Source organism: Ursus arctos, unplaced genomic scaffold (genome assembly GCF_023065955.2).
Source record: "Ursus arctos isolate Adak ecotype North America unplaced genomic scaffold, UrsArc2.0 scaffold_3, whole genome shotgun sequence".
NCBI lineage: Eukaryota > Metazoa > Chordata > Mammalia > Carnivora > Ursidae > Ursus > Ursus arctos.
The window spans coordinates 21313395-21328827 of NW_026622985.1; the positions used below are offsets into that span (position 1 = coordinate 21313395).

Consider the following 15433-nt stretch of genomic DNA (forward strand, 5'->3'; position numbering starts at 1 on the left):
GAGTAATACAAGTAAATCAAGGACTCCTCTAAAATCTATTTACATAGAGAAAATAATTCATTTTGGTAAAGCATAAGGAGTTAAAGATTGGTAGTTCTGATCTTTAAATACTTACAGAATATTATTTTAAAAATAGGATTTTTGGGGGCGCCTGGATGGCTCAGTCGGTTAAGCAACAGCCTTCGGCTCAGGTCATGATCCTGGAGTCCCAGGATTGAGTCCCGCATCAGGCTCAGAGAGTCTGCTTCTCCCTCTGACCGTCCCCCCTCTCATGCTCGCTCACTCTCTCATTCTCTCTCTCTCAAAACATAAAATCTTTTTAAAAAATAAATAAAAATAGCATTTTTTTTTTTTATATCCACAGAGCCACATAAGTTGAGTTGTATATGATTTCCAGCAATGAAAGAAGAAGAAACTTTTGGTAGGTAGAAACTTATAATGCCACTTTTAAAGACGTACAAGTGAAATTGTGGTCTTGTGTATACATGTTGCTGAGAAACGTATTTACGCTTCTATTTGGTGCTGTAAGACTTAGGATAGCATAGCAGCTAAGAACACGGGTTCTGGATGCATACTTCCTATATATAAATGCCTGTTACTGGGCAAATTACTTAACTGTAGTGTACCTCAGTGTCCTTATCTATGAAATAGTACCTAACCTGTAAAAATCTGTAGCGAGTTAAGTGAACTAGTACACATAATGAAGCTAGGGAGTTCCTAGCACATGGTAAGCACCCGCAAGAAGTTAATTTTTACGTTATTTATTATCATTATTATCAGTATTTTTATGTAATGGAATAAAATTACCTCAGTAAGCTTTTCTCACTCTAAATGCACCTCATTGATTATACTATTTATCCTCTGATGTGACATCTGGTATCAATTAGTATTACAGGCTACTAGTTGGTACAGGGCAGTAACTAAAACTTAAGCAACAATTTTCTCAATATTGCTGAAAGTGTCTTATATCTGGTGACTGTGTATGGGAAAAAAAAAAAAAAAAAAAACAAAGACAGGATAGAGACCCTCTGCTATAAAAAGAAATATGGCAAGGTTCAAAAGGTGAAGAGCTGAGTGAATGTATACAAGAGAGGCAAAGTGAACCCTAAAGTTTCTGTTGGATAAACATAAAGAAAAACAAAGATTTCTAATAAGGGATGACAGACCAATTTCTGGTTTGGGCTGTTTCCTCCATTGTTGAACACTGGGTGAAGAGCGGCCTCATTTACATATCTCTCATCTTCCATAAGGGAAAGAATAAGACAGTACAAGGGCCATTTGCCCAGCCAGGCTTATGGAGCCACTGCAAGCATCTGTAAGCATTTGTGGCATCCACTGAGTATCCAAACATCCCAGAGTTGGCCTGGGATGTTCTCTACCATCCTCCGGCTGAGAGGTCCAGGAACAGACATACAACTAGGGCTGGTTAAGAAGAGTACAAACTGATCCATTTTCCTTGGGGGCCCTTAAGACTTTCTAGCCGAAAACAAACAAACACACAAACACAAACAAAATCCCAATTCCTTATGTCTAGTATGTATGAATTGAAAGGAATAGTGCTTTCTAGATTATGACCCCCAATTAAATAAATTTCTCGTTTATAAATCTTTGGGTCAAGAACGCTTCATTTGATTTGCCCTATACAGAGTAGAAATGAAATAGAAACTAATGATTTAGGCCCAACCAAGGACAAATATTTTATGTTTTTAGCTATAAGGTGTTAACCAGTAAGAAACTCTGTAACTGCTCTTTGATCCCCGACTTCTCCTTCTTTTGTAATTATTGCTCCCACTTGGCTGAATCATTTTGCTTCTCATATCAAAGATAACTAAGAAAACTATGTACTGTCAACTTAATTTAAATCTATTACATAATGAAAAGTCAATACTTTGACAAAGGTATTTCAGAATCAAAAAAGAAAATGCATCTAATTGCTTGAAAATGCCCTGTAAAGCTGTAAATTGCTTTCCTCTCGTGTACATTCACTCAGCTCTTCACCTTCTGAACTTCATCACATTTTTTTCCAGCACAGGGTCTTTAGTAAACAAGTTACATTATGTACCAGTAGTGATTTTTAGCATTTGTATCCAGAAATCGGTGATTAGTAGGATCAGAGCCTAAGTTTTTCACCATTATATTAATGGAGGAGATTGTTCTCTGAGTAATCAAGGTGAAACCACTTTTTAGGGGTTTTTTTACACCTTGATTGGCACAGATTAGATTTTAGTCTCTGTGTTCAAGGAAGGACATTTTTGCAGGTATTAAAGGTAAAAAGCAAGCTTATGAAACTTTGATAAAAATAATTGAGCATGAAAATTCAAATACTATGTCACTACAGTAACAGTACATTGATAATTCAAAATGTAGACATCAGAGTAGTTGTAGGAAATATATCATGAATAATATGTATGCAAAGTGCATGTGTTAACATTTTTTCAAGAGCTTTAATACAGTTCTTTAGGTTTTCAATGCCTACTGATATGCTGTTATTGAACAATAAATAACTAAAGCAAAACTTTGGGAACTTACTCCAAGCTTAGAGGCTACAAGAATGCCATACTTTTGCTTTGACATTTAATTATGAAAAATATAATGAAAAATATCTTTTATAGTTATAATAAAAAATTATGGCACTCTGTTAGTAATAAGCACAAGAAAACAGCAAAGCAATACCTTGTGCAAACACACTGTATATCTGCCTGATATTCTTTATATATGTGATATAATAGGTTGCAAATCAAAGAGATAACAAGTCTTTTCCTTGTTCAAGGGTAGGTGCCTTTACCAAGTCAATGTCGAAAGGTGCTTTCTCCACATTGCCAGGTTAGATGGTAAGGGTGGAGAGAAAAATATACAGACATGGTGTAGCTCCAGGCATTTTGAGGACTGTGTTCGCTGCAGTTGTTAACTAAATCACATGACACAACCACTTCTTACAGAACTGTGTATACTGAGATTTCTAAGGATAGATATTACCTAATATTAATCAGCAAAGACCCCAGAGCTTTACGCAATCATATTCATGACTTGTAACATTTTCTAAGATGTAGAAACCATTCATTATATTGCCATTAATACTGTGTAAGTGAAACTAAAAATTGAGGAACTTGAATTAATGACTTCATACGTCAAAATTAAAATAAAAGGGATATAAGAATTATGTCCTTTTCATTTGATATCATAATCATCTCTCTCTGAAGGGAACTATAATCATACACACACACACACACACACACACACACACACACACGGGGCGCCTGGGTGGCTCAGTTGTTAAGCGTCTGCCTTCGGCTCAGGGCGTGATCCTGGCGTTATGGGATCGAGCCCCACATCAGGCTCCTCTGCTGTGAGCCTGCTTCTTCCTCTCCCACTCCCCCTGCTTGTGTTCCCTCTCTCGCTGGCTGTCTCTATCTCTGTCGAATAAATAAATAAATAAAATCTTAAACACACACACACACACACACACACACACACACACACACACTGACTAACCTGGTGTTACTACTACTCCATTTCCATTGACCACAGGCCTCTCTTCCTCTTCCTCCTCAGGAGGCTCTATACTTGCTTTCTCCATGTTGCTCACTGATTTATTCCTCTTCCGTTTTCCTTCAGCACTTGGAGTGGCTCCCGGAAGTATCTGGTCTGTCACATTTAACAATAATGGTGCTGGTTCTGCTGGAGGCTTTGGCGTGCCGTAGTAATTGTCTGCAAATGATACGAAAACATTATGGAGTTAAATATTTCTCTTACTGTGTGCATAATTTGTAAAGAATGGAAGTTATATGGACAAATGTGTATCCTGTTTCTTACATATATGTGTATTTTACATGCATACATATATATAGCTTTGTATACTTTCACATTTTTATATATATCTTTATTTGTTGCTTTTACTATATGGGGCTTTAATGCTTAAATAAAGAGATAGATTTCTCTTCATTCTCACCTCTTGCCAAACCAAAATATAGTTTTATGTATTAGTCTCATATGGTACAAAGCAATTTCAAAATTAGTTTCAAAATTTGATAAGCCTTGATTATAACCTTTTTAAAAAACAATTATGGCTGAATGAGGGTGAAGGTAACTTTTCTTTTAAGATTTATTTATTTGAGAGAGAGAGAGATTGAGGGTGCGTGAGCAGGGGGGAGGGGAAGAGGGAGAGAAACAGATGCCCTACTGAGTGTGGAGCTGGATAGACAAGATTTGACCTCGGGAACCCAAGATCGTGACCTGAATTGAAACCAAGAGTCAGATGCTTAACTGACTGAGCCACCCAGTGCCCCATGTAGCTTTTTTTTTTTTTTTAACTTTTATTTTTTTTTAGCATATCTCACAACATTTTGGAAAGGCAAAGCATATTGTGCTTTTCTCCAGCTTTCAAAGGGCTCTGTTTTCCTTGTTATGCACAGCATCCTGCCCAGAGGGGTATTTCCAGGCCAGTTTAGTGGTTCCCATGGCTGCTGACAGTGAGCCTGCTGCCCTAATCATTCTTCAGATTATCACAGCTCCATGATCTGAGCTATGGAATATTTGTTTCTCCCATCAGTCTGTGAGACTTCTTAAAGGAGGAGACAAATTCTTATTTCTCTCTGTAATAACTGCCTGACACATAGTAGGCATGGAATAAATGCTTACTAAGTAAGCATCTTTATATATTTAAGCTGAATTGATCGTAGTTTAAAATTCTGATTGGTAAAGAACATAGTGGTATTTTCTAAAATCAGTGTTATACTTTTAGCATCAACTTCAAGCCCACATTGGTGTTTTCATTTAATTGAATAATTTATGCACTCATTTGCTACTCATTCATTACAATCTTTATTTAGTACTGACTCTGCACCCAGGCACTCCAATATATGTTTGAGAGAAAAAGAATCCTTGTCTTCCAGATGCTCAGCAGTGTAGGGTGGAAGATAGGCGCACTTGACATCAAGCAGATAAGCATTATAACAAGAAATAGGACTAAGCACTGCAATCAAGGAGGCCCAGAGGAGGAAGCATATCTCACAATCTACAGAGGCCGCTGAAGGCAATTGGGAAAACAGTGTGCTCTGGAAGAAAAAACCCTGAACGAGAAATCCCGGGTTCTAGACTTGACTTTCCTACATGACTACAAATCAAGGAAGTTACTTAACCCCACTGAGGCTCAATCTCTTCATCTGTATATTGGGAATAGTGATACTTTTCTTACCTATGGGTTGCCAATAACCAAAATCTACCAAAGTTAAGTTAAATGTGATAGGCATACGCTGCGGAGAAATTAGATGGTTAGTTGAGAGAAGAGGCTGAAAAATCTTGGGGAAAATGGGCAGAAACAAAAGAGTTTGGTCAAAACATGCAAGTTGCCTCTGTGAGTCCCAGACTCTGAAAGCCCAGCTGGTCCCATTGCCATGGACACAGCCCTCGCCTGCCACTCCTTTGGCTGGAATGAGCCCCAATCTCTCCTCAGGAGTTCTGATTAGCTCATTTCCAGGAAAACTCCCAGTCAGGGTTGTCTTGGCTGAGCCTCAGTCATGGAAGAGCCTATGAGCTGCCAAATTAGGGCAGGAGAATGAATGGCTGCTCTCCTTTGATTTTGGGAGAGGGAGGCAGAGCTCTACCTTCCATCCATCTCATCACAGGGCTCTCTCCCCAGGAGGGAAGGGTCTTGGGGTGCTGGGCCAGCAGAAATGACCAATGCCTACTACATTTGGCCTCCTCATTGGGTTGTTGTGAAGATGAAGAATGTCTGAGGAAGTGCTTCATAAACTGTAAAATTGCACTGGTTTTAATGGCAGTGTAAACCTCATGCTGGCACTAAGTGAATATTCTGAAGGCTAGCTGTAACACTAATGATGTTGCTCATTTTCATGGGTATTCACAGTTGTAAGAGAAATACAAGGGAAAAAAATATCATCATGGAAAGCGGTTCTTATACATGTAAAACTTTTATACAGAAGTCTGCAAAGTAGATGATACACATTTTGCTAAAGGTTACTTCCTAATTTAATTTAGAGCATTTCAAATGAATCAGACCTTTAAATGTACTTGCTGAATTCTGAGCAAACAAAAACTGCTAGTTACTTCTTAGAAGTCTATTATATTTCAGCATCCCTAAGGGCTTGCACCATTCTCAGTACACTGCTATGCTTTCAATGGAATCTCAATATTTAACTGCTTCTCTAATAAACAAAGTAAAACAACTAACCCACATGTCAGAATAAATAATATACTTGTAAGTAGTATTCTGAGAATTTTAATACCTTCAAGTATATACAGTATTGAGAAAAATGGATCATATGGCAGTGGTTCCCCCCCCCCCGCCAACTTGTCTTTTATAGTTTAAATCTTCCTGAAGTAGAAACATAACATTTTATTAATTAGAAATAAATTCATAGCTTAGGCTAAAAATAAATATGAAGTAACAACAGATCCTGTTGAATTTATATTGCTAAATAATTACACCTATTGACATGTAATGTGATTATAAATTATATACTAATATCCTATTTCTACAATTTGATTTATGAAAATAAGACTTCAGATTAAATTTCAGATGTACAACTGTATGAATCATTAGTTAAAATGTTAAGGTTATCTTCATTAGCAATAATAAGAGCAATTTAGAAGAGGCACAGAAATAACCCATACGGTTACTACACTTGAGAAATATAATTTACAGAGAATTGGCTGTTTACCAAACCCAACGCATAGAACAAGGCAACCAGAAATACCTAAACTAAGTTGAAGAACTAGTCAGGTAGTCAGGTAGCTAAGTCACTGAAAAGATTCTCCGAAGTAAGTGTATAGAAATTCTTATACTAAGGGTAAAATGTGCCTTTTAGGTAACATACCAGCACGTTTTCAGAAGAAAATAAACAGCAAACTGTTTTTAATTACAGTTTGGAAATAGTGTCCCATTAAGAATGAAATGCCTCTATGCATGGTGACAAGCATTTAGCAAACCTAAAATCTCAGAATACCATAGCAATATGGTGTAATATTTAATGGCACAGATCATGCTGAAACAGACTGTCTTTGAATCCCGTGTCCCCTAAACGGGCTGCCTCTTTACATTCTTAAGTTTCTTCAGTTAAGCTGGGAACATGGGGCTGTACGACGACTATAGTCAAAACAGCAACTACAATGACTAGTACTATGATTACCACCACCACCATTTACTTAGCCGGACGCTGTAACAGATATTTTACTGATGCGCTTTTGGAGCAAATGGGGGCTAGAAAAACTCTTAACTCCTCAGTGCTGTTATAAGGATTAATGATAATGAAGGGACATACAATATGACTAGCTCAGAACAGGTCTCAATATATGAGGGCTACCTTGGACATTTATTCATCACAAAACTGTATGAAATCATTCTGTCTCTGTAGTTAAAGAAACTGGAGGCTCTAAAAATTAAACTATTTACCAATATTACACATGAAGTGAGTGGAAAACCTGTATCTGTTTGACTTAAGAACTTCATCTCTTCAAAATACTATGTTGCCTCTCAAGAGGAAAGAAAAAGGAAGAAAAAAAGAAAAGAAAAGAAAAGAAAAGAAAAGAAAAGAAAAGAAAAGAAAAGAAAACTGGGATGAAATTTGAAATCTGCCCTCAACTGACAGGAGAGAACTTCATTCAAAGCCACAACCAATGGGAGGGGGTGGGGGAAAGAGGGAGACACTGGCTGGCTCATTTGCTAGAGCATGGGACTCTTGATCTTGCGGTTGTAAATTCCACCCCACACTGAGCACAGAGATTACTTAAAAATCTTAAAAAGTTGGGACATTTGGGTGGCTTTTTTCCCACTCCCCTTTCAAAAATGTACATGTGCACATGCCTGCACGTATTATGTGTGTTTTGGGGGATGAGGTGGAATATAGGCTTTTCTAGTCTGCTTTTCACTGAATACATCCGTATTTGTAAAAAAACGACATATTCATTAGCAGTTTCATGTGAATTTAATATAAAATTTTACTTTGTTGTTGAATATCATGACAAAATCAAATGATATATAAAATTGCTCACTTATTTCTATTATAATTAGGATAATCTATACATTACACAGTCTTATTTTTAATCAGTGCCTGGGGGGAAAAAGAGAATTATTTGAGGAACTTGATTTATTCCTCAGCTTCTTAAGTACTTAAAAGAATGATTTTTTTCCCCCATAAAGTTATAGTTATAAAAGAGTGAAACAGGGTAGGTGCACCTATTTCTGACATCATAAACATGGAAAAGATTTCTAGAAATCTGAATAAAAAGAACACTCTATAAAATGTCAATAATTGGTTTTATAATTAAAAAAATAATAAACACCAATCTACAATGGACACCATACTAATTTCTTGTAAAGGAAGAGGGACTAAAACAAATTACATAGTTATGAACTAAACTTGCCTAGAGAGTCCTTGGAAAATCTAATCCATTACCCACTTTTATGCAGACCCATTTCTAAGTCATCCAGAAGAGGTGAAAATAGTTTTCGAAATAATTTTTCATGTAGTACACTTGAAGACTACTGTGGAATTATTTCTCTCCTTATTAGACCAAATAACCTTTCAAATAGTCTTGTCTAAGTTTTTAAAATAATATTTTTATCTTTTTTCTGACCCATCCTACCTGTTTGCTTGTTTTTTCCATATTGATTTTAATGGCAAAGCCAAGGGGAAAAAGAATAGGAGACTATTTCAATGAATTATAAACTGTTCTCTTTTCTGTACCCCTGGTCTTTATTGAAGGAAAATAGACACAAAAATAGTATTTTCTGAGACATACCACATTCTTTATGCCTTTAAGTTCTGATATTATGAAAAAAAGTAAGAATGACACTAAAAACTAATTTTAGGTATGAGGAAATGTAATGCTCCAAACTGAATACCTTGAAATGTTTTTACTTATTTCCAACATGTTTTCCCTTTAAAGAAGATCAATTCATGATGGAAATACATGATCTGTTATTTAGTGCATTTTGCTTTTTAAGTAGCATACTCAGATGCTGACTCTGTTGTTTCAGTCCTTTGGTGTATCATAATAACGTGTAGATTTTACATCAAACGGTCAAAGTTCATTCCATATGGCACCCAAGTGGAGCTGGGTTTTAGAAAGATAATAGTCTTGTCTTCAACATATCTCATAGATTAAAGTCTTGACCCTCATTTCTCCCCAATATTCTCAGTGCTTTTATTCCCATTTTGGTAACCAGAAAGAATCAATTTCAGATAATGGTTTAGTAGAAGAGAGATGATTGCTTACAGGCACTCTGGGGCATGCATACAACAAAGCCCATCGCTGGGATCCCCAGAGAGCTTGAGAATCTGTCCTTGTGTTGGAAACAGAGTATGGCAAATTTACGAGGTTGGAAATCACAGCATTTGTGTTATATAGTTTTATAAATGAAGAAAATATTTTGATACTTGGCCTCCTTAATGGCACCTGCAAAATTTGACTCTGACATCAAACAGAAATAAGAGATTCAGAGTTCCAGATCTACTCATAATTATTTATGTTAGAAAACTGGCCAGATCATAAGTAAACAATCATGTTTATCCACATCAGAGATTTAGATTTTTATTAATAGAAACAAACAAATCAAGAAAGGATTCAAATTTTAAGACATGTTTAACATATTACACAAGGGATATTAATAAGTTAAAGTTAGTATCAAAACTCTTGTCAATCATGGCAAGAATCACAATCATATGGGCACAGAGTTCGTGTTTTTAGAAATTCTGTAAATACAAAACAAAGTTGGCAAATGCGATCGAAACAGTATTCTACTTTTCTAAAATTGCACTTCCTATCAAAAAATAAGACTTAGAGTGCCACGTAAGAATGCTTTTGTCAACTGGTTTTTGAAGTTATTTTTGTCAGCAGCTCTGATACTTAAGTTTGCTTTCCCCCAAAAGGTCTCATTTCCTTGTCATGTCATATGTAGTTAGTAGCCTCAGGCCCAGATCCAAAAACTCTATGACCTCAAAAGATAATTTTTTTGTGTGTGTGGAAAAAAAGCATTACTCTAAGATGTGCCATGGATAGGAATAACATTCAAAATGATACTTTGTCACTGATACCTGCACCAAATAGTAAATTGCTGAATTTTGTAGAAATTCAATGTTAAATGTGACTTTCAGAATGTGCACAGTGGTGCAAACAATGGGAAAGTTTCTATTTTTTTCATATGGCAAATTGAATTATTCTGCAACAAACTCTACCTAAGAATTTCAGGTTTATTTTAAATTAAATGTTTATTGTTTTTACAATATGATCCCCAATGACAGACATTCTGAATGTTGCTGTCTTCAGTTGTCTATCAGTGCTCTCCAGAAATCATATAGATGACTTAATCTAACATTTTCTGAAACTCGTCTGCAAGTTTTTGTGGGTTCCTTCTGGCCACTCTGATGTTAGCCAATGTGGACAGGCACAAGACAAATCTTTGCTAAATGTAACTGTTCACAGACTGGGGTGGGTAGGTGTTTCACTTATTTAAAGGGAATCACATACCCTTCTCTTTATTGACTCTTCCTTTCAGGCACTATTTGGAAGAGTTTGGAACATCTCCCTTCTGTGCCAAACAATATACAAACAGAAATTAGGCAAGAAATCCTAAGAGAACAGAAGAAAGTTACATACAATTTCTCAATGTCAAATATACATCTACTTTCAAAGTAAAGCATTTGAATATTTATAATTATAGCAACAGCAAAAAGGGTACAAGCCCAATACACGAGCATACTGCATTTAAATAATATCAAATCCCTTAGAGCAGCACTGTGTAGTAAAAATGTAATGTGAACCACAAATATAAGCCACATATACAATTTAAATTCTTCTAATTAGGGGCACCTGGGTGGCACAGTGGTTAAGCGTCTGCCTTCGGCTCAGGGCGTGATCCCGGCGTTATGGGATCGAGCCCCACATCAGGCTCCTCCGCTGTGAGCCTGCTTCTTTCTCTCCCACTCCCCCTCCTTGTGTTCCCTCTCTCGCTGGCTATCTCTGTCTCTGTCAAATAAATAAAATTAAAAAAAAAAAAAAGATAATTCTCTAAAAAAAATAAATAAATAAATAAATAAATAAATTCTTCTAATTATCCACACTTTTTTTAAAAAAGGAAAAAAAGAAAGATGAAAGTTATTATAACAATATATTTTGCTTTGTCCAATATCAAAAATATGATCATTTCAATATATGAGCAATATAAAAGTTATGAATGCAATATTTTTACTTTCTTTCTTACTAAGTCTTCAAAACCCAGGGTGAAGTTTACCTTTAAAGCATATCTTACTTTGGACATACCCCATTTCAAGGGCTCAATAGCCAGATCTGAATAGTGGCTACTACACTGGACATCATAGCCTCAGATGATCCCTTTGATCAAATAAGATTTTAGGTTACCATATTATCACCTGACTGCTTGTTTTTCTCATAAATAATAAAGTGAAAATCTCTGTTTTAAATGACTAGGAAAACTGAATAAACACCAAAAAACAATAACAACTTCAGGTGACATTGTGTCAATGATATTTCTCTTATATAATTGCTTTGCTGCACTGAGTACATGTAAAATATTATTTTCTAAAAGATTTTATTTATTTATTTATTTATTTATTTATTTATTTATTTATTTATTTATTTATTTGGAGGGGCAGAGGGAGAGAGAGAGAAGCAAACTCCCTGCTGAGCAGGGAACCTGATGCGGGACTCGATCCGAGGACCCTGAGATCATAACCTGAGCCGAAGGCAGACACTTAACCAACTGAGCCACTTGGGTGCCCCCATATAAAATATTATTAATCACCGAACAGGTGTACATTTCCTAGCATTTCCAGGCTCCTCCACCCTGCTTCTCAATCATCCATTGTATCACTTTATCTTGTCTTAACTTGGAAAATCCACATTTGACTATCAAGTTACAGGTTAAAAGAGGTGAAAAAAAACCAACAAATGTTTCATATAAACAATGTAAACATGAACTTGCATGAGGACCCTGTTCTTATGTCCAAATATAAGACTGAAGAGCCCTCTTTACAATCAGTCACAACCCACAGGGAAAAGAATTGCTGACGCATGGTAGTGATGTAAAAACAGACCAATTATTCATATTTCCTGTCCTCTCTCTTGCTCTCTCTAGTTTCATACTCTCATTTTAAGTATCCATAGTGTTTGGTACCAAGTGCCTCTTCTTTCAACAGGCTCCTAATTTCATACTTCATGCTCATAACAATTCAAATTTTCTTTTTCCTCTATATAGTGTATGTGTCCCATTTCCAACTTCCTTTGGGTCTTGCTAAGTGACTGGGTTTTACACTCTAATAAACTAATTTAAACAAAGATACCAATGACTAAAATTGGCTTAACATATCCCATATAATGATTGCATTTTAACAGTATTTAAAGCTAAATACTAAAAGGTTAATCATGAAATTCGGGCTATTGGTCACTTCAGTGGTGGAACATATTTTTCAGAAGCACCTTAGATGCTATCAAACCACAAAAGAAATGTTTTCCTGAGTAGTCACAGCACTCAGTGGGTAAATGTGATAGCCTTTGGGGAACCTATGCTAAGTGTCAAAGCAAAGATTTTTGCAAAACGGCACTGAAAAAAAATAATTCATACTATGATTCCAGTTAGTAATAAATTTACGTGTCTGAAAACCATTTTCAATTGTGTTATTAATTGCAATTAGTTGTTTAAGTTTTTAAAGTGTCTAGTGAGCTTGGTGATTAAGAGACAGTCCCTCCACAGCTCAGTAAATAAAAAAGCAGAAATGAAAATTTGATGAATTTTTAAATGGGCATTTGTAGAAAGCTCAGTGGATGCCTGAAGATAGTCATCTTGATTAAATTTACTTTTTCAAAAACTGATAAAGGAAACTGCACCTTTCAAGGACAATATTATTTTTTTCACACAACATTTACGGCTTGTCATATAACTTCTTTCTCTCAATGGTGCTATTAACTGTGATACTTTAAGAGACCTGTAAGACTTTCTTTTGTCACTGTCTTACAAGTACAATACCCAGGGAAATTACGATTAATTTTAATTTGATTGTTGGTTAATGATGAAAGAAATTTGCTAAATATCTAACTTCTAATCCTCAGTTGCTAATAAAAGTCAGAAAAATAATTTGAAAGAATTTCCCTTCTCCTTGGAGAATTTGTGTGCTGGATTTTTCCAAGCTTGGCATAGTGGAAAGAACTCTGCATACAGGAAAGAATCTGGGTTCTAACTGAGGTTCTACCACTAACCCCCTACAACAACTTGAATTAGGCATTAAACTCCTCCAAACCTTAGTTTTCTCACTTGTGAAATGATGGAATTGGGTCACAGTTCTGAACTACTCAGCTCCAAAGTTCTGCAATGAAAAATTTTAAAGCATCTAATGACAAAAGATTGTATTTTCTCACCATCGTTTTAGGAAGTCCTGAAGTGAAAACAGAGAATGGCAATAAAATGTAGCCAACAGTTTCAATTACTTGAGAGCCTGGACTCATCTGCTTTCCTGACATAAATGTGGAGAACTATCATTTTACTCTCTATTTCTTTGCCCATTCCCTTTTGGGAAGGTGGCTGCGGTTGCAGAGTATTTCTATTTTTGTTTCAAGCCTTTCATTTGCATCCATCCCTCTTGGTGAATTAGATGGTCCTTAAGTATATCCCCACAGGATGTGAACTGTGATTACTTTGTGGAAGGCCATGAATGAAGCACTTCAACTTTTTATTTTAGTCCATGTGACGCTTCAAACATCTCTGAATGTTTTTTAGAGTCAGCATTTTCACTGTGATCGTCTTGTGTGAGACATTTACAAACATAAATCCTAAGTGTTGGAGTATGATTAAACCTAGCAGGTGCAATTTGATATAAATAGAACCAATTTATAAGCCAGGAGAACAATGAACAACCAAAAAGGCTAAAGAAAATAAGATTTGGTATCTAACCATAAGGCTTTGTCTGTACAATAATAACAAAGATTGCTTTTCTCTGAATCAATACATACACGTGACCTATGAAAATCAACCTCATCACAAAGAAAACTATCAGAACTACTGGCACTTCATAGTTCAAATGCCAGAAACTAACCATTAATTCTTTAAAGATGTGTGTTTTCTTGGGGTACACCTCCTCCACTCCTCAAACTTTTACATTATAATTTTGCCTGTCACATCATCCTTCTCACTTGTCGTAAATCATAAAAGTACCAAAAATATATGTTTGTTTAAGATTTTTATGTATTTGACAGAGAGAGCATGAGCAAAGGGAGAGGCAGAGGAAGAGGGAGAAGCAGACGCCTCGCTGAGCAGGGAGCCTCCCAGGTGCCCCCTTGTAGTGGTATTTTTAAGAACTCTGAGAGGAGTTCAAATTAGGATAGTTAAGAAAAAAAATGGAATTATGATTGAACACGCAGTCCTCTCCTCCATCTGGGCCAAAATATTTTTGGATCAATACAGATCTTTAGGAATTACATGTGGCTTTCCTAACAATAAGAAATAAAATTTCTCCATTATTCCCAAAACTTGTCCCAAGGACTTCTCTGAAGGTCAAATGGCTCAACAATATAGAAGGTGACTAACGTGTATATTTTCTCCCCAAATAAACCAAACTGTTTATAAAAATTAATTGCAAATTTTCTGCTAACTTAGCCAGCCAGATAAGTCCCTGCTTTCCCACTTTAACACAAGACATAATCTACGTTGTAAAATACTTCTAATATTTCACAAACTTAAAAGCTATGTGGTTTGAAATCTAAAGTTTGTTCTTTGATGATTTAAAAGCATTAAAGACTGAGTTGTTGGCAGGTTTAATATGATGACTGATCTTCTCCCCCTGCATTGGTACCACAACAATACGGCCTCTGTTTCTACACCGATTACCAGGGTGGACAGGTTGTTCCTTCCTTCTGACAGCGGGGCTGGGGCTGGAGTCAGTAAGAGGACAGCTTCGCCATGGCCTTGATGTCTATGGTGAGATTAGAAAGGTGAGTAGAATCAGACAAAGTCTCAAGGGGTGCAAGCAAGAAGAGCATTCCAGCCTGAAGAAATAAACCTGCAAAAGCCTTGACTCCAAAAAAAGGAAGAACAGTTCTTAGAAGAACTAAAAGGAGAACTAAAAGGAGAAGAGTGTGGCTGGAGCAAACAACAGGGGGAGCCCTGAGGTTAGAGCTCAAAAAGCTTTGTTAAAGATTTGGATTAATTTTCAAAAAGTAAAGGGAAGCCATTGCAAAAAGACATTCGAATTTGTTTTTAAAATGGATTGGCTGGCTACAGTTGGTAGAATGGACTAGAACCAGCAAGAGGGAAAGTCTTGAAGTCAACAAGGGATTTATTGCAGGGGTTCAATGATGGTAATTGGCTAGTGGGAGGTGATGAACATAGGGACAACAATGAGACTTGGTTAGGTTTTAGAGGAGGAAAACAAAAAAGCAGAATAATGTTTGGGTAAAAACAAAT

General features: G+C 36.2%; 1 protein-coding gene across 2 annotated transcripts in view; it reads right to left on the reverse strand.

Annotated features, from left to right (window-relative positions):
- Positions 1–15433, reverse strand: part of MAGI2 (membrane associated guanylate kinase, WW and PDZ domain containing 2) — a 1245024-nt gene that overhangs the window by 451852 nt on the left and 777739 nt on the right. For both annotated transcript variants that reach the window (XM_048212921.2, XM_048212920.2), the window contains exon 4: positions 3493–3708. In XM_048212921.2, the coding sequence (XP_048068878.1) occupies positions 3493–3708 (216 nt within the window). The remainder of the gene's footprint in view (positions 1–3492; positions 3709–15433) is intronic.